Below are 26,968 nucleotides of genomic sequence, written 5' to 3' on the forward strand. Positions count from 1 at the left end.
AGGAAAGAGTCCCCGTAGAGGTGACAGTTAAATTGAGAAGGTAAAGATGACTACGAACAGCCAGATGGAGTGGAGGGGAGAGAATATTCTAGACAGAAAGAGCAGCATGAGAGAAGGCCCCAAAGTGGGAAGAACAGAGCTTTAGGAATTTGTTTGCCTCATTACCTTGCGTGTGATCCATTGCAGCTAGAAATTCCATCGATGAATAAGCTTTATTAAATAAGTGCCCATGACCCTTGGTCATAGATTAATGTCAAAGTACCTATGGTTTGAAAATCCCTTGTCATTTGACATACCATGATTTTAAGAAAAAAAACAGTTTGTTGTACCTTACAAACCCCTGGCTGTGCCTACTATTCAGTTTAATTTTCTGCTTTGCATCTAGGATTTTGGGCCTAAAATACTGGCCCGTCTTAGTGCAGAAGCTGGAGGAATTGGGGGCAGCTTGCAGCATGTTGGGGAGGGGATCTGGGACCAGTTTTGCCTGGCGACGAAGCTGCCAACAGAGCCGGGCAGTGCCGCTTGGGCTCAGAGCTGCCATGCATCAGATGGAAAAGAAAAATGGATCTGTCAGTTTTTGGATTTGCCTTCGACCCCAAGAGGGCTGGAACTGATGGCTGGGAGTTCGGGGGCCATCTCCGGCCAGCTCAGAGACAGAGTTGGTGAACCCACAGAGTGCAGGAGATGCAAATAGGAATTTCTTGCAGCCTCAAGAAAGGCGGCACCACCTTTCCTATGCCCCGCAGCTCTCCCAAGCCCCGCCCCCATCGCCAAATCACTCACTTTACACATTTCGAGGGAGGCAGCAGGGAAAACTAGCCAGGTTGGTTTTGTGTTACTTCTTTGTATTCTACCTTGGGTCAGGTGAGCACAGGGCAGATTTTCCCCTATGTGAACATCCCTCGTGTCACTAACATTTTTTGTTATTTATACTTGCTTCTGTGATTTATTCTGATGCCCCAGAATACAAGCCTTTTGGAGGGAAGGACAAATTGTGTGCATTTCTGCAGGACTCACCGCTGCTAACCAGTGCCAGCCCCCATGGGATCTGATCGATGACTTTTTCTGAACTCATCACTACACTAGGAAAGGCCCACAGCTGAGCTCCATCCAGGCTGGAGGGTCTCTTGATCCCCATCTGGGGGTCAAATGGATAGGGCACACAGGGGTCATTGTGTCCTAATGGGCCAGGCCCTGGCCTTAGCACGGAGACTCTTGGAAATCTGAGGACACTGAGCTGTGGGTGGGTCAGGCCCAGACCTGGCCAGGTGGCTTATGCCCCCAGGGGCTACTGAATCTCACAGATTGGGGATACAGAAGGTCAGGTCAGACTGAACCCCTGGTGAAGTCAATCCCAAGTCTGGAGCTGAGGGAAGAGCTGGGAGCACTGAGTTTTGGGTGGGGTCAGGTCTAGGCCTGGCCAGGTGACTTGGCTGGCAGGGGCTGCTGAGACCTGGGTCACAGGAGGAGGTATAGGTCCTATGCCCTGGCATGGACTATGGGCCTGGTTAACTGTGAGGCCTAGTTCTGGCCTGCACAGAATGCTGAGTCTGGAGTGGTGTCCACCCAGACCCTGGCTTGAAGGCTCTGCGCGTTCAGAGGTGCTGGGGAAGGCCGGTCAGCCTCTAGCCCTGACTCGGTGACTCCTGACCAGCAGGGGGCGCTGCGTCCCCAAAGGGAGGCACAGACCGGCTCCGGGCCGGCAGGGGGCGCTGGCCCACGGCAGCGCGGCGGGTGCCCGGCAGGTGGCGCTCTGGCTGCGGCCGAGGCCCGGCGGGCGGCGGCGGCGGCGCGGCGGCGGCACGGCGGCGGCGGCGGCGGCGCGGCGGCGCGGCAGAGCGCCGGCTCGCTGGCCTGGGCGAGGGGCGGCGGCGGCGGCAGGAGCGGAGGAGGCGGAGCGGCGGCGGCGGCGGCGGCGGCGGCGGCGGCGGCGGCGGCTGGCGGCTGGTGGCGGGAGCGGCGGCGGCCCCAGGCGGGCTGGAGCGCCGCTGGCCGAGCGCACAGGCCGCGGCCCGCGGAGCCCGCCATGCCGGCGCGGGTCTGAGGCGCGGCGAGCCAGCGCCGAGGCGAGCGGCGGCCGCGCCGGCCGGGGTTCCCGCAGCGGCCCGGCCTGGGCCCGATGAGCGGCGGCCTCGGCCTCCGGCGCAGCCCGGAAATGTCCGGCAAGATCGAGAAAGCAGGTGAGGCGCGGCGGCCGGCGGGGGTCCGGGCCGTGCCCGCGGCAGGGCTGCCGGCCCCACCGGGACTCGAGGGCCTGCGGGTGCGCCGGGGGCAGAAGTGAAACCGCGCCCGGGCCTGCTCAGGGCGCAGGCGGCGGGCCGGCCCTTCGCCGCGCTCTCCAGGGCGCACGGCCGGCCGCGGGCGCGGGGGCCGGGCGGGCGCGGGGGACGCGGCCCCGCGGCCGAGGGTGGGGGCCCGGCCGGCTGCGGGAACTTTCCGACCGCGGCTCGGACCTGGGGACGGGCAGCAGAAAAGCCCGGGCCGCGTGTGCAAGTGGCTGCAGTGCCCCGAGCCCCGCCAGGCGGTTGTCTTTTAGACCGAAGATAGAGCGGAGCCATAAAATGTGTCAATTCTAATGAGCCTCGAGTTTAAATTTAACCACAAGTGTCTACTTCGATGGCTTTGAAGGCAGGAGGCAGGATGTGTCTGGGCATTTTCAGGGTTCGGGGGACTTTTCCTCCGGTATCCAGCTCCGCTCTGGAAGCAGGGCGTGTGGGCAGCCGGTTAGGTTCGGGGCAGCTAGTAAATCCTCACGCGAACCTCCTCTTTGTGTGCCCTGAAAATCTCGGGGAGCTGCCTTCCGCGGATCTGGTTTTTGCCCGGACCGGGAATAGTGTCTCCAAAGGTTCGATTAGGCTGCGCTAGGGGGCCCGGAGCTTAATTAGCCAGCGACGCCTTGCGGGGTGCACCCTGGGTCCAAGGTGAGGGCTCCTGTTCCCCTAGCAGGGCTGGGGGTGCCAGCAGCCGGGCCCCCGGGGCCGGGTCCCGCGAGCAGGGCGCCCTGGTGTGGAAGTGACTCCCGTTCCCCAGGTTGAACCAGGAGGCACTTTGCTGAGATGCACCTGGAGCGGACCCAGGGGTTCAACACAAGCAGGAAATTTTTGTGGCTTTTATAGAGGGTTTTCTATACATCCGGCGCTGTGCTGAGCGCCTTGAATGTATCGTTTAGGAAGTCCTTGCAGATTCTCAGTGACAAAGTACACAGTCCTGGTGTTCAGGCCCCGGGCCATTCAGCGAGGTCCTGCGGGCCACCCCGCAAGACAGCAGCCAGCCCCACTGGCCGGCTCTGACCAGGAGGAGCCCAGGGCCTTCCTTGGGGCTGGGTGCTCTGTGTCAGGCGCTGCTTCTCGGGCACTTTCCTCACTGGTCTGCAGCCCCAGCTCCTTGGCTGGGACCATCAGCCGCTTCCCTGCACATGTGCCGTTCCAGAAATATCTTGGGTTAATCTGTGAAGCATTTCTCAGGAACCCTTTGGTAACGTCTCAGAAGGGTACTGGTGGGAAAGTGGATGAGTTTATTTTTAAAATAACATGAACAGGGCACTCCTTGATGATTAGGATATATCCATTGTCAAAGACGTGGCAATCATGGAAAAGTAACAGGCCAAGATGAAGAGCACCCCTTGTTCCACCCAGACCTCCCCGAAAGAGGTGACCCCCCGTTTGCCTGCTCCGGGACCTGGGCAACGCGGGCCTGAGGGCCAACCTGCGATGGCAGAGCTGCTCCTGGGGCCTCTAGGGCACTGCCCGCCGCTGGGGGCTGGGGGAAGGTGCAGAGGAGGGCGCCCTGCTTGTCTGAGGAGGGAGAGCCCCCTCCAGCTCAACGCCTGCCCCCAGAGTCAGGCCGGCGGGCACAGGGGAGGGGGTCTGGGGGGAGAGTGTTTGTGCAGGGCTCTGAAGAGAGGGTGTTGCCCATGTGCAGGTGTAGAGGGTGGAGGGGAAGGGCCCCGGGGACGCGGGAAACTCAGGAGGGAAGTGCACCTGGCGGGAGGCGGGAGGCGGCTGAGACCCCACGGGGCTGGCACCCGCTGTGGGGCCAGACCTCCTGCGGGGTCCCGCGAGGCCAGGGAAGCCTAGACTCCCTGCAGTGAGGGTGTGCCTTCCCGGTCATTCTGCTGGTCGTTCTAAGTGGACTTCCCTTTGCACTCCAACAAGAGGTCCTGTGATGTTTCTGTCGGAGTTTTCTAAGTAGACCTGCCGCTCCGTCATTCGAAGGAAAGGACCTCAGGTGAAGCAGGACCCCTGTAGGCAAGCGGCAATTCTGCGTATCAGAGCCCGACACCCAGCAAGTGGTCGCTGTGCTCGGTTTCTGTAGACTTGAAGCCATGCAAGTGTCGCTCACACGTGTTCTTAATCTCTTCTTTCTGGAAATAGAAGGGCTTTTGCTCCTTGGGGTTTAGGGAATCCAAGGTTTTTTGAGCGTAATAGAAAACTCCTTTACCCGCTGTGCGGCCTCCTGCCCATTCCCCGTTCTGATGGGCCCCTGGGGAGCAGCGGCCTCTTCAGCCCCTGGGCAAGCCTTTGAGTTTGTCCGCTGCTCCGCAGCACCTTCGGTCACGCAGCATACCTGGCTGGTGGGGCCTGCAGGCCACGCAGGCCGCCCTCCTGCCATTCCTGGGGACACAGAAAGGCCTCCGAGCGGGCTGTCCCCAGTTGTCTCTGCTCCGGACCTCGTGGTTTGGAGGGCCAGGAGGAAGGCTGGGTGGCGGGGGGCTTCAGTAAACTCTGGCGTCTCCAGGAGGTAGCGAGGCAGCCGGGAGTAGGGGTAGGGCTCCTGGCCCAGGTGAGCCTGTGGGCAGACCTGGCGAGGAGATGAGGCTGCTCCCAAGGAGCTCAGCGGGGCTGGCTCGGGAGGACGGCAGAGGCCACATGGGGGGGCCAGTGCGTGTGGCTGTGGGGGTGGACTTCGGCTGCTCGCGCGCTCAGCGAACACGGGGCGGGGGAGGGGGCATTGAGGCCCTTAGGTTTCTGGAGCTTGAGCAGCCCCCTCGCCCAGGAGTGGAGGTGGCAGACTGGAGGCTGTGGGCTGGGTTCAGTCTGCCGACGTGTTGTATTTGATCCGTGTTGCAAGCGTTACTGAAGAAAAAAGAAAGACCTAATGGTCAATATTTAAAAATCCTGAGGTCAGTCACAAATCTCAGGTTTCCAGTTGACTTGAAAACTGAGAAGCCTCGATAACTCCGAGCCCTCGTTCCTTCAAGGCAGGCTCGGGTGGCCGCATCCCACTGCCAGGCACCTCCCCGACCCGTCCCTGCTTGGACCGCTGACGCCCCTTCCTTGGAGCAACCGTGCACGTCTGTTTGCGTTTCAGCCCCACTTCGAAAGCTTCGCTCCTTGTGTTCGTTGAGTCACCCCTCGGCTCCCTCGCTGAGCGCTCCGCGGGCGCTGCACGAGCCCTGGAGCCAGTGTCTGTGCCGCCGCCGGGGAGGCTGCGGGCGGCCGTGCTGTCGGGTTCCCGGTGGAGGGCCGGCAGGGAACTAGGCTCCGAGGCATTGAGGCTGAGGGCCCAGCAGGGAGGACGAGCCAGTCGGCGAGCACAGCAGCCGGGCCCGGGGGAAGGTGGCTTCGCGCCTGCTGCCCGGACTCGTCGGCGTCTCGGCTGCGTGCCAGTTCCTCCCTGCGTCAGGCAGTGCGCCCAGCCCCTCCTCAGGGCGCGCAGTCGTTCTGTCCTTGGGGTACGACAGGCAGAGAGACCCTGCCTGCTGGGCCCTATCTTCCATCTGGGGCAGACAATCAGAACAGACGTCACGAGGATATCAGCGTCACAGCCCAGCCTTGTGTCCCCGGCAGACCACAGTCGGCATAGGCCTTTGATCATTGAGGGACCCGCCGCCACCCCCACCAGCTCAGGAGGCTCACCACGGCCTTGAGTTGCTGGCGGGGGAGGGGGCAGGTGGGAGGGAGGGGCTCACCCAGCGCACCCCGGCCTGAAGACAGGGGAAATACGGCGTCTGGCTCCAGTGCTGCGTTCTTCGTGTCCCGGGATGCTCTTATGGCAACTTAAAAAGAAAAACTGCCACCAACTGCATTCATAGTAACACTTGTTATTATGCATTTTCTTGACATAGAACGTACGTGTCCTCTCACATGGGTCGTGCATTGTTTTGTCCTGGGAAAAGGTCCTGGTGAATCAGCAGTCACTGTACTTTGGTCAGTTTTTACACCTCTCAAGTCTTATACTTTCTTTTTTCCCACCATTTACAACCTTTGTGGTCCCGTCAGACAAGCAGGGCGTTTTCATGGCACCAGCAGTCAGTCACTCACTCACTGGCTCGCAGCACTTGCTGAGTCCCTCCTTGTTACAGACCCTGGGAGCCTGGCCCTCCCCAGGTCCGGGGGCGACATCAGACGGTCCTGAGCACCTCTGAGTCCCCGTGGTGTGCAGAGTGAATTGGCGGATGACATCATTTCTGGTCCTCACAGCGGTCCTGAGGGTAGAGCCGGTCATGCACATTTTGCCCGGGAAGACTGGTCCCTTGCCTGGGACATGGCCGTAGTGCAGTGAAGTGCGGAACTGACCTCAGCCTCCCGCTCCCTGCCAGCCCGTGTCTCACAGAGCACTGCTCCGGGCCTTGCACGTTGCTGTAGGCTCAGTAGCTTTCGGTCTCAATTCTTGTTCATGTTTCCTCTTTGATCTTCGTCCAAAAAAAAAAAAAAAAAATCTCAGTTAAATTAAGGAAGACCCAATGAGGTCTTTGGGTTGCATGCGATGTTACTAATAACATTAGCAATAGTATAAGCAGGTAAGAAATGGCATGAACACAGGCTAAATATGTTTTCAAAAGCCAACCACAGCAGCCCCGCAAGTTTCTCGGTCTCCTGGGCAGCTGTTGGCAGAGGTGGTTTGAATGGGATTCCTTGTAGCCAGCAGACCTGATAGGAGGCCTATGAAGATGAGTCAGGCGTGAGCTTGCAGAAAAACCATTTCCCAAATTAGCCCGGGCTGGAGAGTGCCTGGAGCGCAGGACTGGTCTTACCTCAGTCCAGCTGAATGTGTCCCCGTTGCCATAATAAGATGACGCACTGGGGAGAGTAGCGGCCTGGCAGCGCGGCCCGCTGTCGCACCCACGCCCTCGCGGGGCGCCCTGCTGCCGGGGCAGGTGTTCCGCCAGCGCTCCGCCCACCGTGCCCCAAAGGCTGTTTTACGACTACCAAAAACAAAGCCCACACTTGGTGAATTCGTAGGGCATCTGTCATCTTAGTTTCTGGTCGGTTGCTTTAGACCCTTTGACTAACAACCTGAGACCTGGCGCTGTGACCTTGAGCAGTTCTTCCCCTGTCCTGGGGCTCGCCGTCTCCATCAGGGCCACGGAGGAGGGGACTCGAGGGTTAGTGCCTCCTGTTTTGTGTTGTTTGAAAGCAGCAGGTCCTTTTTCTGCATCAGCAGGCCGTTAGAGAATGGGCAGCAGGAGCCTCTCAGGCACAGCGCATCCTCCTTGCTCACCTGCGGCCCCCAGGCTCCTCCCGGGTTCCCACCGAGCACAGAGTGGAAACCCACTTCCTGGATGCACTCAGCCTCCTCGGCCCGGCGGCTTCCTCAAACCCCGTGCCTTCTCCTCCCCAGCAGGCAGCGGATTCCGTGGGAGGGTCCCGGATAAACGCTCTGGCTACAGCAATAATGTTTAGCTCATTCAGAAACCAAAGCCCCCGTTTCCTTTCTGCAGGCTACAGATCAGCTAACACAGTCCTAAATAGCCCGCTAGCTCCCGAGGGAGGGTGCCTGTCTGGTCCGCCACGGGCTGGCTGCCCCTGCAGAGTAGGTGCTCGGGAAGTGCTTCCTAGGAGAATGAGCGACGTACGTGAGTGTCACCACAGAATGGACTGAGGTTTCTGATTCCACGTCTCAGGTTTGTCTGTAAACAGAGCTTCTGGGTTTGCACCCCCGGGCAGGGTGTTCCTGGGAGAGCCCGCACCGGGGCTCTGACTGGCGGCTGCAGCGAGTCAGGGCCCTGGGTCGCCACGCGCGTGGGTCAGCGCGGCCTTTAGACGGCCGATGGCAGGCCGAGGTCGGGCCCCCGGAGCAGGGCGCGAGTGCCAGGGCCTGGTGGGAGGCGGGCCGCCCTCGGCCCTGTACTCTGCAGCTGCCTCCGGTGGGGACCGCACGGCCCGGGGCGCACAGACCCCATTCTCTAGGCTGCGTGACTCTGCCTTCCGTTTACGAACCGGGGCCCACACCAGCTCTGCCTGGCCCAGCGCCGCGAGAGGAGTCCCACCTCCACTTGTTACTTTCTTCCCTTGGCCCCTGAGTGTCGTTTAGGACTGGCCCCCTGCACCGTCGCTGTCTCTGAGGGGCTGGGAGAGGCAGACTGTCGGGGCTCTCTGGCTCCCCCTCGGCTTTGTCACGAGGCTGAGGAGGAGAACACCTCTTACCAGCTCTCCTTTGTGAGCAAAGGAGGTGGAGTGAGAGATGTACCTAATGGATTAGAAGGCTGGTCCCGGGCGGTCACAGTTCCTCTTTGTCCCCGCTTTTCTCTCCCAGCCTGTGGTTTGGAAGGGGGACGACAGTGTCTGAACTGAGCCCTCACCTGCGTCTGGACTGCGTCTCCCTGCAACGCCCTTCCCGTTTCACGACAGCTTAGACCCGCCGTCCCGCTGGCGCCTGGCAGGTGCTCTTTCTCCTTGATTTTCACTGGCTTTCTGGCACCACACACTCATTTTTTAAAAAAAGATTTTATTTATTTTTAGACAGAGGGGAAGGGAGGGAGAGAAACATCACCATGTGGTTGGTTGCCTCTCGTGCACCCCCTACCGGGGACCTGGCCTGCACCCCAGGCCTGTGCCCTGACTGAGAGGCAAGCGGGCGACCGTCTGGTTCGCAGGCTGGTGCTCCATCCACTGAGCCACACCAGCCAGGGCTCATTTTATTGCAGATGAAGTTTTGTGATCCGGAAACACCTCCCTGCTTCTCAAGCAGAGAAGAAACAGGCCTGTCAAGTACAGGGTGGCGTGTGGCCCTTCCTGAGGCTGGGGACAAAAGGGCGCAGTTTGAGCGTTTGCTTTCGAGCCTTTCAGAAGTTTATGTCGTTGGTGTGGACTTGCCAGTCGAGGCCCCCAGCCGTGCTTCACAGTGGCAGCCAGTCCGCCCCCGCTGAGCAGTAGGCGGCCTGCAGTCCTTGGGAGAAGGAAGGCGCGGACGTGGGATGAGAAGAGGGGACGGCAGAGGTCCAGTGGGATGTGATGGCGAGAATAGTCACTTAGTTGACCCAAAACAAGCAAACAAACAAACAAAAAACCAAACCTCTCGCTGGAAACAGTGGTTGTATTGATTGCTGATTAAGGGCAATCACATGTCCCTCTCCTTCAAGTGACTGGTTGTGACTAAACAGATAGAGGATTGTACGTGGGCCATGGAGCTGGCTGCTCTTAGACCCTCCTTTCAGAGACAAATACAAATAACCGTCGTGGTGAACTCATTAAGTGCTGACCACGTGCCGGTACCAGGCTCTGTTCTGCGTGTTTTACACACGTGGTGTCACGTGACCCTCAGACCAGGAGGGCCGCGTTCTACAGAGGCAGGGAGGCTAAGAGAGCAGCTCCTCCTCTTTTGCACATGGGGTCCCGAGGTGCAGGGAGGAGGCTTAGCCTGTGGCCTGCGCCCAGCGGGGGCCGTGTCGCGACTAAAGCCCGTGGCTGCTTCCCGTGTCACCCTGTCTGCATCTGTCGTGACGGTATGACTCCCTTGGCTGTTTTGACTTGGGTAAAAATGAGCTTCCTCCTTCCCAAGGACCCGTGACACGGGGAGCTGCTGTGCCAGAAGGGCCTCTGGTGACACTGGAAGGGATGCTAGCAGAGACTCGGGTGCTCCCGGCTGGCTGATTCCCGCTCCCGGTGGCCAGCCCCATTTCCTGCTGGGTGACCTCGGGCAAAGGCAGGCCTCTCTCTGAGCCTCTGGTGCCTCTGCTGTAATGGGGGTGGGGTGGGGTGGGGGTGGGTAGACCCACCTCAGAGCCCTTTCTGATGCTGGCTCCTTGTGAGTCTCACCTGTAGTAGAAAAGGGGCAACTGCTAGGTCCTGTGGGCGGAGTTTCTTTGGTTTTTCAAGACACTGAGTTGCAGGGCACTTGTTAATCATCACAATAAAATTTACATAATCCTCTAAAGCTTCCCAAACACTTACAAAGCAGGAGTTTTGTTGCTATTGTTTTAGGTTTTGTTCTTTGGTTTGGTTATAGAAGGTATTGGAGTTACAAAGCATTTTTTTTTTTTTTTGCAAATGAGGAAGATGACCCTAGCTAATGTTGTTGAGTACTTCTTGTGTGACTTCAGATGCGGGTTGATTTACGTAGTTCTGTTCTTACACAGAGAGAAATGGCAGGTGTTGTGCCCATTTGACAGTGGAGGAAAAGGAGGCCGCTCGAGGAGAAGGCCGCGTGTCGAGTGAGCGGTGGAGCCGGCTGGGGCGCTTGGGTTACCTTCGTCGATCTTTCCCTCCCCGGTGTGTGCTCCCCGGCCCCCTCGGGACTCTGGATCCAGGGCCCCGGGCAGGTCCACGGTAGAGCCCCCGAGGGCTAGCTTGGAGGTGCCTGCCTTGTCTTGGGTTGGAGCGACTATGCCAAGCCACCCGTCAGGGCAGGGAGGGGCTGGGAAGGCACCTCTGCCTGGAGGGAGGTGACAGTCTGGCCACCACCCGTGCTGTGAACGGGAGACCTCTGACCTCGGCTTTCCTGCCTTTCTTGATGCTCATCCATGGAGGCAGCGTGACCCCGGCCTGGAGGTCAGGAGACCTGCCTCATGGCCCCGGGCCTGCGCCCCTGCTCAGTGTCCCCGAGGCCCCAGTCTCTCCGTCTGCGAGACGGGCAGGCAGGCTCTGAGCGGAGCTGTGACCGAGAGCGTGGGCTCCCGAGTCCTGTAGCTGTGGTCAGGTCCAGCTCTCCACGGAGCAGTTGTGGGCCTTGGGCAAGTCGCTCGGCCTGTCTAAGCCTCGGTTTCTTCTCTGTAAAACGGAGGAAATCCCTTGTGGCGTTGAGGGAGGGTTGCACAAGGTGAGGCACGTAAGGCAGAAGGCGTATTAGCCAGTGCTGACACGGAAGTGCTCGAGAGACGTTAGCTTTCCTTCCTGCCTAATGTCCCCACGGCCCTGAAATGACCGTTTCCTAGAAGTGGTTGTGTGGTGAGTGACATTCAGACCTCAGCACTCACAGAAGGGGGGTCTCTGGCTCCGAAGGCACAGTTGGCCCTTAAACATGGGTTTGAACTACACCAGTGCACTCTAAGGGGGGGGTTCTTTTCAAAGAATTTTTAAAAATAGTCATACGGCACTTAATTAATGGGGATGTATTCTGAGAAGTGTGTCACTAGGTGGGTTTTTCTCGCACACATCAGAGAACTTACCCAAACTGCATGCCGTGGCCTCCTGCACACCTAGGCTGTGTGGCAGACCACTGTTGTGTGTGCGGTTTGTTCTCGACCAAAGTGTTGTCATGTGTCATGTGACTGTACTGTAACCCTATTATCTCTTCCTTCTGATTTTTCCCTCTAGCTTACTTTGTGGTAAGGATACAGCATATGACACACATAATGCTCAGTATATGTGTTAATGGTTTATCTTGTTGTTTAGCTTATTGATAATGTTCTGGTTAACAATGAGCTATTAGGAGTTAAGTTTTTTGGGAGTCAGTAGGTATACTTGGATTTTTGACGGCTTGGGGGGTCAGCACCCCTAATCCCTGTGTTGTTCAAGGGTAATCTGTGCTCCTTTCAGGATCTCTTTCTCTCTCTCTCTCTCTCTCTCTCAGAGACACACACGTATACACATACACACAAGAAACTAGAATTCCAAGCAATAGATTTTTACAACTGAGTAATAATACTTCATCTCCAAAGAGACCATTTGCAGAAAGAGAACAGCATTCCATCTCAGCCGCACGTGTGCCGGCTCGTGGAGGCGGGGGCGGGGGGAGGGAACAGCCTGCAGTCCTTCCGTCCCCCGGGAGGGCAGCGGGATGCGCTCCGAGTGACGGCCCATCGCTGCCGGCTGTGCTTTTGCCCCATCCCCAGAGACACCACCTCAGTTTCTCCTCACAGGGGCGACTCTCAGGACGAATTAAACTGTTTTCGTCCAGCACTGAAGGTGCAATGGTCACAGCGCGGCGCTTTTGTTTTGTGAGTTAAAACACTGAAGCCATTCAAGGTCCTCACGTACAAGTCACGCACAAATTGCGTCGAAGGCTGCAAGCAGTGTGATTTTAGATCCTCCGTTTCCCCCCTTGGTTAATTTTCATGGTTCATATCAATTCAGAAATCCTGACATATTGTTTCCTGTCTTCCTCAGCCCATGCTGTGCTGGGCTTTTCTGATCTGTGAAAGGGACCACGAGCAGTCTGCTCGCTGGTCCGTCCATGCAGCCAGCTGAAAACACACGGTGTTTGCAGAGACCAAGGCCCGGCAGCCTCTTCACTTTTTCTCCTCATTCGGTCCTGGAGCTGCAGAGCCTCTCGCTCAGTTAACATGACCATACTCATCCGTGCTTCTGCCTCAGCTTGTCCAGAGCTCCTTACAAATGCTAGTTCTCTGAGCTCATCAGCAAACCGAAGGCACGGGTTGAAAGCATGCTTTCCTGCATGATCTAGCCTTGTGCTGTTGTTTTTTTTTTCCTGTTCATAAGGAGCTGTCTCTATTAATTACCCTAAGTGTGTGAAATTGTAGAATGCAAAAAAAGGAAGTTGGTGAGGAACCTGGACTACATTCTTATCAGCCCCATGTTGCAGGGAGCCTGCAGTTCCCCGGTCCCGGCTCGGTGCGTGGAAACACGTACACTAATGGGGAAATCATGGGGCCTGAAAGTGTCCTGGGGCACACGCGAGCCACTGCCACTGAGAAAGCTCGGAACTGTGGCATCTTTGGGCACTGGAGAGAGAACCGGCCGGAGTGTTGGCACTGCCCCAGGTGCTCCGCGCTCTCCGGAGCAGGCCTCAGTCCCTCCCTGGACCTGGGCCTGCAGCCGTGCTTCCTGAGCCTTTTAAAGAGCCTTAGTCCTGCTGAGGATCTGAGGGCAGCGTGTGGACTCTGCCCCCGGGGGAGAGAGTCATTTATGTGTGGGCATGTTCTACGAACTCTAAATTCCTGCTGTTACATGGCAGATAATAATTTACAACCACCCCAGGCCTTGGAAAGCTCAGATGGAATCTTGGGCATCTGAAGTCATCGGAATTTTGTTTCTCCTAGTTCGGTCAGACCTGGGTTCAAGTGACAGTCAGCAACTATCCATTCCTGCAGTTTTGTAAGGGTTCATGAAGTGATGCTTGTAAGCTGCTCCGACAATGGCGGTGTGAGTTAAAGGAGAAACCTCTCTTCTGTGGGAGAATTTTTGTAATTTTCCCACAGTAAAATTGACCTCTTTTTGGGTGTGCAGTTCTCTGACTTTGAACACCTTTGTAGATTTGTGTCGCCTCTGCCACGGTTAGGGCTGAGATCAGTTCTGTCACCCCCGGCAGCCATTGATCTGTTTTCCATTTCTGTAGTCTTGCCTGTCCCAGAATGTCATATAGTATCAACTTCTGGGAATTGACTTCTTTTACTCAGTGTACTGCCTTTGAGATTCATGAAGTTGATTTTGATCAGGAGCTTATTCCTTTTTATAGCTGAGTAGTATCCCACTATATGGACATAAACAGTTGTTATCTGCACAGAATTTGACCTTGGTTAACTATCTGTGTTTCCTGGGAATAGATAAAGACAGCATTTGACCAATAAAAGTCAAACAACCCAATTTAAAAATGTGAATAGACATCTCCAAGGAAGATATATGATGGCCAATAAACACTTGAGAAGATGTGCAACATCACTGATTACTAGAGAGGTGCAAATCAAAACCTCAGTGAGATGCCGCCTCACATCCGTGAGGATGGCTACTTCCAAAAAGAACAGAAAATAAGTAACGAGTGTGGGCGAGGATGCGTGGAGAGCAGGACGGGGTGCATTGGTGGGATGCACAGCGGCGCCACGGCTGCGGGCAGCAGCGTGGCTCCCCTCCAAAGACTAAATGCAGAGCCGCCGTACGATCCACCAGGCCTGCTTCCGAGTGCAGCACAAAAGAAGTGGAAGCAGGGGCTCGAAACGCTGTTTGTCCCTTCAGGCTCATGGCACTATTTGCAGCTGCCCAAAGGTGGGAGCAACCCGGGTGTCCATCGGGGGGTGAATGGGCAGGCACAGGGTGGCCGAGTCGCAGAATGGAGGCGCGTCCGGCCTTGGAAAGGAAGGGGGTCCTGACACTTGCCTCAACATGGATGGACCATGAGGACATGAGGCTGAGAGACACAAGCCAGTCGCAAAGGGACAAACACGTGGAATTCCACTCCTAGGGTGAGACACCGAAGTGCGATCAAGGTCACAGAGACAGAAAGGGCGTGGGACGGCGGTCGCCAGGGGCTGAGGGATGGGAGAACGGGCAGTTAGGGTTTGACGCCTAATCAGTGTTTCAGTTCAGTGTAAGACAAGGAGAGCTGTGCCCGGACGGCAGCGACAGGGACAGGGCAGCGGGAGAGCGCTCGCCGGCCCCGGCCACCCTCCGGAAACCGGCGGAAACCGGCTGGGTGGTGCGTTGTGTGCTGTGTGTATTTACCACAAGGCGTAAAGGGTTACCATGGGTAACAAATGTTTTTCTTTAAAGAAAAATTATGATTGATTTTTCTTTTTCATGAGAGAGGAAGAGGGAGAAACATTGATTTGTTGTGCCACTCATTTACACATTTATTAGTGGATGCTCGTATGTGCCCTGACTGGGGATCAAACCCAAAACCTTGGCATATTGGGCACAACACTCGAATGAACTGAGCTACCCGGCCAGGGCTATATTTTTTGTATTTACTCACATAATCATTATTTAACCTTAAATATTTTAATATAATAAGTTATATTAAAACATTGAAAACACAATGACACATGACAAGTGTATCACTGGGCAACAGAGCTTATGGTACAAATGCCCTGGTTAAATTAATTACATCTGAACTGGAGGAACTGTAGATGAGCCGTAAACACCTGGCAGGGCGTCATGCTTTGTACCTCCTTGAGCGCGGTGACTCTTGTCATTAAACATGTCCCTTGAGGGCCCCTGTGCGATTATGAGACATCGGCTGCTGTGGGGCAGGGAGCGTTTAAGCCACAGCGGGTTCCGTCCCCACTGCATGTGGATCTCGTCCCCTTGCACTGGGCTCCTTCAGGGACCTCACTGGGGACTGTCCCGTGCTGCCCTCTGGCAGCTCTGGTTCCTGTCCTGTGACTGTCCCAGCAGGTGAGTGCCGGGGCGGCGGATGGAAGCCCAGGGACCTAAAGAGCCCCAGAGCCCGGTGGGGGTTGTTGCCTGGCACGGAGGAGCACGCGCTGCCCGTCAGCTGTCAGTAAAGACCCGCCCAGACTCCCCGCTGGCTTCCCTGTGAGACCGCCTGGGTCCCTTCGTCGGCGCGTGCCCTCTGGGTTGGCAGCACAGAGGGCATTTGCCCTGGCCCTGTTTGGCAGGGTTCCAGGCTGTCAGCCATGTTCATGAGACAGAATCTCTGGCTTGGGGGAGGGAGAGAGAGAGGTTGGTCTCTGAGTCAAGATATAGAAGCAAGAGCAAGGCTTTCTCCAGAACCCGAAGGCCACAGAGCCTGCCTGGCCATGGTTGTCATGACGGGGTCTCTGGTCCCAGGTGATCAATAACGTCTCTCTATATGAACCTGGGCTAACATCAAGGCAGGGATGTGTTTATTTGGTACTGCAGCATCAACACATGCAAGACATATTGATTTAATAATACTTCCCAGGAAACAAAGAAAAACTAAAATACATTCGTGGGATAGATTATGAAGTAGTACCGTGATTTCAGAAGTTAAGCTGAAGAAGTACATAGCTTAGAATCAGGGAAGACAATATGGAACATGACTCACTCTTTCAGTTGGTTTCTTGAGCACCCGTGTCTACTGTCATGCCAGTCGGTACTGGGGACATGTGGACGTGGGGACAGATGAGTCGCAGCCCTTGCTCCTGTGGCGCTCACTGCAGCTGGCCCGAGCCCTCCGCTTCGGGCGAGACCCGGCCTTTGTTGAAGAGCCGGGCTTCGGAGGTTGGCTGGTAAACGTAGCCTAGTCTAGCCTCACTGTTTGGTGTCGGCCACGAGAGGAAAGCGACCAGAGGACCCCTGTGCTCCTGCGGGCTGTGACAGATGGGCAGTGACCGCGCACCCCGCTTCGCCGGCTGGCGTGGCGTAGGTATTAACAGCGCCCTCCTTTCACCCTGGAAAGTGCCCTGGTTTGCGTGGGAAAATGCCGAGGGAGGACTCGCTCACCGCCGAGCCCCACGACGTGGTGTTGGTGGGGGCCTTGGTTTGCCAGGAGGGCGCTCACTCAGGAACACGCCGTGTGGGCACAGGGTCTGGCCCGTAGGGTCCAGCAGGGTCGGCTGGATTCAGGCTCAGTCCCCTTGTCCCTGCGGGCACCTGCCACTTCGTCTGTTCCAGTCACCAAACCCTGGGACGGTTGATTTAACAACCGTGAACGTATACACACAACAAGCACGGTTTTTCTTGACAAAACGTGTTCCCTTAGGCTAGAAATTAGAGTAACCAGGCCTTAAATTCATTTTCTTCACACTGGATGGAAAGGGTGATAGCGTTTATTTCATGTCTTACAGAGAAAGTTGGAAAAATAATTACAGGAACACTAGTCTGGGTTAAGTTGGACAGATATTTTGTTTTCCCTGTTGCTATAGAAAGGAGATGGGGATTGAGTTTTGTAAGAAGTTTTATTCCAGGGATATATTTGATATTTCAAAGAAAACAGCCAGAAAGACAGGTAGGAAGCTTTGTGTTTATGACATATTTGGTAACCCGCAGCCTGTGGTATTAGCAGGGATCGATGGCAGGATCGTCTGGGTCCAGGTGGCCCCTGTCCTGAGGTCCCACTGGGTGTTCCAGAACGTTGCCCACCTTCTGCAGCGGGTCTCAAGCTTTAGCACCTGGGCGCTGCTGGACTCCAGCCCCCAGCTTCTGACTGAGGAGCCCTGGAGCTGGGCCGAGAACTGTCATTTCTAACAAGTTCCCCGGTGCTGCCGCTGCTGCTGTGGCTGCTGGCAGTAGGGGTGAGGGGGAGTGGGGGTGCCCTTTGGCATCACTGTTTAAAGGTAAGTGTGGAGAGGAGCAGAGAGAAGACTAGGGAATTTGCCTTTAAAAGTTGCCCTTAGAAGAGGAGGGGGAGGGGCAGTGGTAGTGCAGATACCAAATCACTGCTGTGTGCGAGGCCAGGAGCCTGCTGCGCGTTATTTAATGCTGTCATCCTGGCCTCAAGGTGCAGGCAAGAAGAGTGAGGTACCGAAGGGCTTCTGTGACCTACACAGCTGACACCTGAGACAGGCGGGGCTGGGGCCCCACCCAGTGCTGAACGGACCCTCTCGAAAGGGGAAGTGGCCAGGGCGAGACAGACCAAAGCTCTGGACAGTAAGCACAGGAGGACGGGAGTGAGCCGGCGCTGGCACTCCTGCTCCCCGGGCGTGCCTGGTCCCCGCTGCGGGGTGACGGCGGTGTCAGGCGAGCGCGGCAGCGGCCGGCCGGGAGATCGGCTGCGGGGAAGCAGGCTGCGACGGCGGGCACACTGCGTGTGTGCGCGCGGCCCTGGGCGAGCAGCGCGCTAATTAGGTCAGTGTGTCTGTCGTCATGACTGGCGGGACATTTTAAAACTAAGCATTTAGAACCTGAAGAGCAAACTCTAAACTTTAAATTATGTTTAAAGTCTCGCAGTATCTGGTACTTGGAACACACCATGGTAGGCGTTTACAAGCTTCTTCTGAATTGTCTTCACGTGCGAGTGTTCTGTGGCAGCAACGGGTGTGCGCGCCGCCCCAGCCCGCGTTTCTGGGCCCCTCTCCCAGAGGCTCTCCATTTTGAAACGCCCGAGGGCCGAGTCCTCTGATCTCTTCCTAGGCAGTCAAGTCCCATGTCTTTAAGTGCCATCTAAACCCTGGGCGATCCCAGATGTATGTTTCCAGCCGTGAACATCCCCCCTGGCCTGCGGACTGTCCCCCTAACATTGCCACATGGACATCGTCTGCATTCGGACTGGATGTGCTTAACCAGAGCTCGTGGCTCGCTGCCTGCCTGGCTCCTCCAGGGGCGCGTCACAGGGGACACTGTGACCTCTGACCTGGGTGTCCAGGCTTGGAAGTCTTGGGGTCACCCAGCCGCTCTCAGCCCGCAGCTGGCCATCACTCCCTCCTCAGATGTGTCGGGCTCCGATCTCTCACCGCCTCCTCTGTTGCCACTGACTCCAGGCCACAGCCGCCTCCCCCAGGACTGCCCCGGCGCCCTCCTCGTGGGCTTCTTGGTTTCCACTCTGGACTCAGAGGTGTGCCGTCTCCATTCACCGGCCAGTGTGTAACTGAGCTCACACCCATGCCGGAGCAGCCCGTACTCTGGCCGCGGCTCACATTCTCCGCTGTCCCCAGCTGCTTTCTCAGCCGCGCGGGCTCTGTGCTTTCCCTCCGGGTGGTGGTGGAATGCACCGAGCATCCCCAGCCTTGGAGCCTCGGTGCTTTCACGCCCCTTCCACCTGCCCCCCGCGTTCATTCCTGCAGGCGTGGGGGCACACGCTGCTGCGAGCCCACTGTCAGGGGCTGGGTTCACGTGCCGGTCGTGCGACCATGGGAAGGCGGTTCCTCCACCTGTTCTGAAACACCGGCGCGGCGAGCTCGCGCACGGGGGCACTTAGAGCCGGAGCATTGGGCAAGCGCGGGCTGGTCTTCTGGGTCCACGTCTGCTCCCTGCCTCCTTTTGGGTCTCTGTTCGCATGTTGCCCCAGAGAGGCCTTCTCAACCCGTGGGGTCTGGGGTAGCACCCCTGTCACATCAGCCCCTCGCTGCCCCCAGCCCTGGCTTGTCTTTTTTCTTTTCTTCGTCCTTTTCCTCCCTCCCTCCCTCCCTCCCTCCCTTCTTCCTCCTTCGTCTCAGCATTTGCTTTTTTATAATGACCTTCTCCCTCATTGGGAAGTAAGCTCCTTGTCAGCTGCCGTTTCACCAGAGCCCAGCGCGTGCCTGGCACACAGTTGGAGTGCACTGGTCTTTGTCGACTGAGTGACTGAAGCACCCACTGGACAGGGGCTCAGCCTCTTAATGGAGGTGGGGGCGTGTCTTCAGAAGCCCGCGGAGCCCGGCCGGAACGCACGGCAGCGGCTGCCCTGCGCTGGCGAGCCCAGTTAGAGGCCATCGCCTGTCAGTCGCTTCAACCAGCCGGGTGACTGTCCCTGGAGGCAAGGCGCTGTCCAGGGCGGGAGGCCACACATCCTGGAGGCGGGGCGGGCGGGTGAAGGGCGTCGCCTCTTCTGACACGTCCATGGTCCAAGCAAAGCAGGGATTCTGGGGCCCTTGGTGGTTGTCCATGGACAGGCGGCTGCTAGACGTTGACTGCTGGGTGTCGTTCGCTTTGGCGGAGAGGAAGGAGCTGGGACGCAGGGCCGGCAGGCAGCAGAGGGCTCGATCCTGGCGCTGAGTCTGGGAGCCGGAGCGCGGCAGGTAGAGGTGGGAACGCCGGCCCGGGGCCAGAGACCTGTGTCCCCGGGCACTCCAGGAGGCGGCTGAAGCTCAGGAAGCGTCCTCCACACATAGTCAGACCTTTCCCGAGTATTTGAATGTCAGGCAATAAGCGGCAGAGGAAAAAATTGTTATTTTTGTTCACTTAAAAAAAGTTCCTTGCTCTCCATTCCAGGTGGGATTGATAAAGTGAGAGGCGTTGGCTTCTCCGTTCATGCCCTGCAGGTAGAGTCAGCTCTTGGCCCGGCTCTGACTTGAAAAAGCTTGAGGAGCAAACGGCCTCTTCAGGGCCCAGTCGCTGACTCAGCAGTGAGGGCCCGGCCCTGACTGCCCGCCCTTTAGTGAGCCAGCCTTGTCGCCGCAGCGGTCTTGTCGGGTGCTGTGCACTTGGAGGTGGTGGGCAAGTTCAGACCCCCTTTACTTGCAGGTTAGATTGGACCCCAACAGCGATGTACTGGCCAGCTTTACAGTTCATTTCTGTAGAGTATCACTTCTAGTCCTGCCTGGACAGAGAAACAAAGCAGCCTTGTTTGGGACACAGTATCAATATTCAGTGAGGATTAGCACTTTGCTGTTGACACACCCCTGCCAGAAAAAAGGCAGCTGGCTAGCCGTGGAAGAACCCCGGACTGGGAGTCAGTGCCTTGGGTTCTCTGGACACCTGTGAAAGCTTCGGGAAGTGTCTTTCCCTCTCTGGACCTCAGCTTCCTTATTTCAGAATGAGGGGGTTGGACCAGTTTTGTGGTTCTTAACCTTTTGGAACTCATTGAGACTTTGATCTAATGCCATGGACTTCTCTTCCCGGAAAGATGAACACAGATGGTGTGGCCAGCCGTATGGGAACCCCCTGAAACCCCGGAGGGGAAGTGACCAACAGAAGGTGAAGCCCTGGGCCTCTGGGCCGTGCCCCACCTGCCCCTCTCCTCATTCACATACCGCCAGCAGCACGGGGCCTTTGCACATGCTGCTCCTGCCCACAGTGCTCTTCGCGCCTTTGCTTGGTCAGCTCGTGCTCGTCCTTCAAGTCTCAGCTTCTCTCACCTCCCATATCAGATCAGGTCGCCCTCCGAGACCTGTTGCCCTAACCTGAACTTCTCAGCACTGGCCGCGGTGAAACTAAGTAATTCTTTGTGTGCGTTATCTGACTGTCCGCAAGCCGTGACACTCCGACCAGTCTGCGAGTGTGCAAGCGTCTTGTAGAGAATCCCGACCTCTGCTTCCTGAGACACGCAGTGTGAGGCGGGCCTTTGCCTTCGATCGTTTCCTCCAGGGCTAGGTAAGGAAGTCACTTCAAAGTAGCGTCTTTCTGGTCCCAGAAGACTGGCTACCAGACTTTCGGCCTTAGTGCTCTGCCAGGCCTGACCTCCAGGCCAATCGCTCCCCTTTGTTTGTGTTCTGGACTGAGCTGGAACTCCCACTTGGAACATTCCCACAGTGCTTGGCGCTTCCTCGTATTGTTTTATTTTTCTCTGGAGGGGAAGTGACCAACATCAGACTTTCCTCCCAGCAGACAAATTCCATGCACAAAGCCTGTGTCAGCTACTGGGCACCCACTGGAGAGCCCGCCCGTCCCCCTGCCTCTGGGGCGAATGTGCCCATTACAGGGGTCACTGGCCTTTCCCTTCTGAGCCGTGATTTCTGTCTCATCTTCTTTAAGAAGTGAGCTGCACCTTGCAGGACTCCTTGAGCGTCTCCCGGACCCCGTGGTGCCTTGAAGGAGCAGAGAGATGTCTGTGAAATGTTTCAGACTTCAGTAGCTACAGTGTTACCTCCCTGGTTTATATCACTTTCCACAATCAAAATAGTAATACCATGGGACAAATGTTTGTAAGCGAAATTTTATTTGATATGTACCAAGGGAATGAGCAATTTACCGGAATGTTGCAGTGGATCTTAACTGCAGTGTTGAACAAAAGGTCCCTTGTGAGGGTAAAGAGTTTTCTTTATTGTATCTGAAGCTGGATTTTATATACAATAAAATAATACAAACAGCAACAGTAGCTATTCTTTAAGAATATCTGCTGTGTACCAGCACATTTTAAACATCATATTTAACCTCTGGTCTGTCTTACGAAGTAGGTGGCATAGTACACATTTTACAGGGGTGGAAAAATCAGGTGCAGAGAGGGTAAGTTCCATCCCAAACGTGCCCAGCTGGGAGGTACCCACGCGGAGATTCCAACCAGCCCAGCTGTCCTCCGACGCCAGCGCCTGCGCACTGCTCTCTGCCCGCTCTGTCCACAAGGAGGTGGGGAGCGGGTTTCCTAGCCGAGGAGAACAGCGCTGGGGCTGGGCCTGGCTGCGCTCTCTCCCCTGCCCGCCGGTCTGTAAGGTGTGGGAAGGGCCTGTGACGCTGCTGTCTCCTGGAGCAGTCAGTGCTCCCAGGCGGTGAGGTGGTGCCGGCTTCCCCGGCGTTTGTGCGACACGGAGCGTGCCACGCTGGCTGCTGGCCGGACGGAGAGCACCCTGCTCCTGGGGCGTCGCTTCCCTTTCGTCCTGCCTGCTAAAGGCTCCCTGACTCACCTCCCTGATGCGTGGACGGGAGGTGGTCCCTTGCCCATCTTCACTGTGAGCATAGTCACCTTCGGGGGTGACTCTAAAAGCCACTTTTTCCAAGCTGGGAATTAGGAAGGAATTCTTAAGACCAACTATTCTGTTCACCTTCCCTGTTCCCCAACCAGTTCGTTTGAATCATTTTGGGAGGCCAGTTACCTGAGAAGCAATTGAACCACAAGGTCTCCTTTTCAAAGCTGTTCTCTCAAGGAAATCTCTAGTTCATTTGTAAGGTTCATTGGTAAATTAGTTGTTTGGAACTTGGGGTGTGTTTTCTCACGGAAACATCTATGAACACGGTAGCCTGCAGCTAAGAAATGGCAGCACCGAGCTCGAGCCCAGTTCCCAGCTGTGACCTGTCGTCCTCGACTTGCGCAGGAACTGATCCCTACCCTGCCGCCGATTTCAAGGGCTTCACAGACGAATAGGGAACATGAAAAAGAGACAGAGGAGACACCAAGGCAGGGGAACTCCGCCAGGGCCGAAGGATGAGGACAGTGGGCGAAACAGGCCCCCAGGCCTGGCTCTTGCAGGAAGGAGAGTTATTTGTGAATTAGGAACTCTGCTTAAGCCATTCTCAGGGTGGGGTGGTTGATGGGGCGGGGTGGGGGGGGTGGGGGGGAAGGGTAGAGAGGGGAGGAGAGGGAGAATTCTCATTTGTTCATTTGTTTATTCCTTTATCCACTCATTGGTTTGTTCAACAGACTGATTGAGCACCTACTGTGTGCGAGTATTCTCCTGGTGCTGGGCAGCGTCTGCGCAGAGCATTGGCTTGCCAGATGTTCGTAATCAAAACTTGAGGTGAAGGGAGATGTTAAAAGATGCAGGTTCGTAAGTAGAGCCTTTGGGATCTGTTGTGCTTTTGCAAATATATTGAACTTCATGTCTCATGGAAAAAATGAGGTCAGACGTCACATCTGGGGTTGAAAAGGCTGAAAGCTTGCTAAGGAAAATTGTATGGAATTTAGAAGGAAACTGGTGTCGCTTCGAATGTATTGAAAGGGTGGGGTGATGGTTGGTGGGGGCAGGGTGGGGCGCTGGGTTGAGACTGGACGGTTTACCAGCAGCTTGGTGTCAGTGGCCCCCTCTGGCCTGGCCGGGATCAGGCCTCTGCTCTTTGTGGGGAGGGGGGCGGGGCAGGGCTGCAGTCCGCCTGGAGGTAAAGCTCAGCGGTGCAGCGCGAGGGAGGGAGCTGGCGGGGCCCTGCCGCCTCTGCTCTCTCTCCTGCCCCGTCCCTGGAGGAGTCAGGTGGCTTGGGCTGTTGGCTCTTCCAGGTTTGGAATCGGAGGCTGTGGTCTGGAAACGTGGTTTCTCTAGTGTAGATCAAAGGGTGAGCCTTCAAGCGTGTGCGGAGGTTTGGATCTGGCTTCATCCATGTCACGCACCGTGGAGACCATTTCCCACTCCCGCAGGCCCCGCGGGGCTGGTGCCGGAGCACAGGCGCCGGAGTCAGGCCCGGGGTGGCGTCCCGTGCCTCCTAAACTCGGCCTCTCTGCTTCTGCGGGCCTTTTGGGGCATATTGTCTTTAAGTTTTACTCTAGTTTTACAAGTATAGTTTGCTTCCACATTGTACCACCCAACTCCAACAGAGTGAAATCCCTTTGACTGTGTGCTGGAAGCTAAATGGACTGGGGCCAGAAATCTGCCACCTGAGCTGATACAGTTTCACAGTCTAAGATTATAAAAATGTTGATGATACCTATTTACCAAAGGGTTCCTGAGCATTGGGCAACATTCTAAGCAGTTCATAAACATTTTCTTCTACGGGACTGGAATCATGTCCATTTAACAGGGAGGAAACTGAGACTGCTGTGCTGAGTGGGTAAAACAAGTGGCAGAGCTGGGATTTGAACCAGGTGGTTGGGCCCGCAGGCTCACCTGCCCTGCGTGCTCTCGGCCATTCTTTAAGAGCCTCATTAAGAGTTTGAGTCAGAAAACTGACCTGAAACTGTGGGATTGAAACTAGTGAAGTCCCTCTATCTTCCTTGACATTTCCTTCTTTTTTATGAAGAAAAAAACAACAACAACAAAAAACAACATGATTTCATGCCCTTCTTTTGTCCCAGGGAACCTGTTCAAAATTTTCTCCAGGATATTTATTTGTTTCCACACTAGACTGGATGATTGGAGCTTGAGATTACAAACCCTCAGCGGCGTTTGTCCTCTGTGGTTTTTCTTCTGTGGAAGCTGAGGTGTAGCTTGTGTTTTGATGTCATTTGCTTTCCCTTGGAAACAGGACTCAGGACAGAGTGATGCACACTGGCCCAAGAGGGGGAACCTGACACAGAAGGTGTGACTTTGGGGCCGGTGTGATGGTGTTTCCCCCAGTGGCACACCCAGAATTGTTCCATTTTTAACCTTCAGCTTTTTGATCACCTGCTCTGCCACTTCAGAAAAGCAGTACTGAAAGGGTTTGGAGATACAGCTTGTGCCCTGAGGCTGCTGCTGGGCCGGTGAGTAATAGTGTCAAAGGAACGGAAGGCCGAGGAAAGAGCTTCTTAATATAGACCATTACTACTGAGGCCCGCCGGTAGGGCGACACAGGCCCTTTTTTCTGATTTCCTCCCTGGGAGTGGAGCAACTTGGAAAGGCAGGAGGCAAAGACCTGTTAGAGTAGAATTCAAGTTTTTCTCGGAAGGGTCTGCCAAGGGCTTGCTGCTGGGGGACCGAGAGGTCCCAGAGGTGACTCCCCTTTCAGCTGGTGACATGGTCCTTACTCCAGGTTCAGCAGAGACACCGGGGTCTGGAAGGGCTCTCTGAGCCTCTGGCTTTAGAATGGGCAACGCGAGTGGGAAACAGACGCCCCTGAGCCGTAGCCAACGGTGCCCCCGGAGACAAGGTGATGCGGCCCTGGGCCCCTCCAGGGGGTGGGGAGGCAGCCTGTGTTTGGGGTACGTGCTCTAAGCCAGAGCGGAACCGCCTGGGAAACACCTTCAGTTCAGCCGAGTTTAAAGAAAAGTAACAGACAATCCTAAGGAATGAAACGATTTGAATCTCAATACAATGGCATGGCTTGGTTGAGAATTTAGTTTCAGCTTGAGATTTTATTCAGTGAACCATGTGTCGGTCGAAAATTTGTAGTTTTAAAAAATACTCCAAATACTTAGATATTCAGGAGTTTGAAGTTTTTGGTGGCAGTTTGGTTTAGAGAATGCTATTAATAGCCCTAAAATATATAGATCCTTTCTTCCAAGGAGTTCAAAGTAACTGCTGTAAAAAACTCTTGTTTATCCAACCCAGCTGCCCGCGATGTGGGTCAGCCGCACCCACTAACCCCTAGGCTTTGTCTCTCAAGGGCAGCGCTGGTGTCGGCGCGGAGGCCGCCAGCCGGCCCCCGAGCTCCGCCGAGGTGCTCCTGGGACCGGGGGCCTGTCGGCGGTGTCCCGGGGCGGGCCCGCCGCCCCGCGCCCTGCGCTGCCCGTCTCCCTGTCCCTCGCCCAGCAGACCTGCCGGCCCCGCAGGCGTCGCCGACGGCACCCTCAGGACGTCGGCAGGTCCGGGCCCAGTTACCTCCGCTCACCAGAAACAAGTGAAGGCGGCATTTGGCCGGCTGTGGTGAGACAGTCCGATGGCAGCTGCGGGCGGGTGTGCGCTGGGGGACGGAAAATGGGGACTGGGGAGAAGGCGTGGAGAGCGTGTTCGCCGTCGCTGTCTTCTGTGGTTAGAGTATGGATACATTTTTTCAAGGGAAGAGTAGATGGGATGCTGGCTGTCAAATTTCAGCCCCTCTGACTGTCCATTCTTTGTCCATCAAGTTCCTTCGACAGAGGTGTTTCTTAGCGGTCCTCGAGCAGACCCCGGTTTGACTAGAACTGGGGTGAGACAGCGGGGCGGGGGCGGGGTAGTTCAGGAGACTTGAACATGAGCTGGGTGGTAGACGGTATTTGGAACTGCTGCCGATTTTATTACATGGGACAAAGGTAACACGTTATGTAAGAGAATGTCCTTTTTTGGATAGTCATGCTGAAATATTTATCAGTGAAGGGTTATGCTACCTATAATTTTACTATAAATGGATTCAGGTAAATGAGTGAGTACATATGTACATATAGAGAAGCAAAAAAAGGATAAGTTTAGCCAGTATTAGAATCCAGGTAATGGATATATGAGGTTTGCTATGTATCTTTAAGTGCATTTTTGCTTTTTTTGCGGGGGGCGACCCCAGTTGCTGATGAGGACACCGTTGCAGAGCGCCCTCCAGGGAACGGCCTTAGCGGACCCGCTCGCTAGGCGGCCGCGTGCAGCCCTTCCTTCTTCAGGCCTGGTGGCTCCAGCCACCAGGGCGGCATTGGCGCTGATCTTGTAACTCAGACGCGCCGCTTTGTAATAGGAATTGAACATGTTGCTTTCAGACTGTCTCTGGTTTTCTTTAGAAAAATGGATAGGAGCTAAAACATCTTAAAATTTCCATCACAAGCAGCCGACTTACAGACAGCGCTTTATGTTTCATGTTGTTGTTTTGTTTACTTGCGTCCAGTACTTCTAAGGAGAGCAGTGGTAGAGCCGCCGTTGATAGTCAGGGTTTCGGGGTCCACAGTGAATGGGGACACAAAGAAGTGCGGCCCTGCCTCGCGTGCTGCCCTCACGCCCCTTGCCCAGGAGCGCGCCCTTCCCCGTCGGGGGTTTGTGCAGCTCGGCGTGCGGGGCGCTTCGCCGTCCCGGGCAGAAGCCCTGCCAGGGACCCGCAGAAGCAAGGCTGTGGGGTGGTCCTCCGCGGTTTGCCCGAGTGTCGTCTCTAAGGTGGTTTTTGTTTTAGAAATTTGACTTCAGAGCCATGTTTGGGAGCCCGATTTAGTGAGTCCCAGGCACCACCCTAACCTGACCCCGACCCTGACCTCATTTTCCTAGGTCCACTTGCCACTCGGTCGTGGATCTCAGCCGATGGCTGAGGGCAAGCAGCATGGTGTCAGTGTCTGCTTTAGG

General features: G+C 56.1%; 1 protein-coding gene across 7 annotated transcripts in view; it reads left to right on the forward strand.

Moving 5' to 3' along the window:
* Positions 1 to 1,918: 1,918 nt before the first annotated feature.
* The window catches only part of RAPGEF1 (Rap guanine nucleotide exchange factor 1), a 123,930-nt gene continuing 98,880 nt past the window's right edge, over positions 1,919 to 26,968 (forward strand). For all 7 annotated transcript variants that reach the window (XM_054584194.1, XM_054584196.1, XM_054584195.1 and 4 more), the window contains exon 1: positions 1,919 to 2,180. In XM_054584194.1, coding sequence (XP_054440169.1) covers positions 2,120 to 2,180 — 61 coding nt within the window. In that variant the 5' untranslated portion in view covers positions 1,919 to 2,119. The remainder of the gene's footprint in view (positions 2,181 to 26,968) is intronic.

Source organism: Pteronotus mesoamericanus, unplaced genomic scaffold (assembly GCF_021234165.1).
Source record: "Pteronotus mesoamericanus isolate MK-2021 breed Mesoamerican mustached bat unplaced genomic scaffold, CSHL_Meso_final contig_78, whole genome shotgun sequence".
NCBI lineage: Eukaryota > Metazoa > Chordata > Mammalia > Chiroptera > Mormoopidae > Pteronotus > Pteronotus mesoamericanus.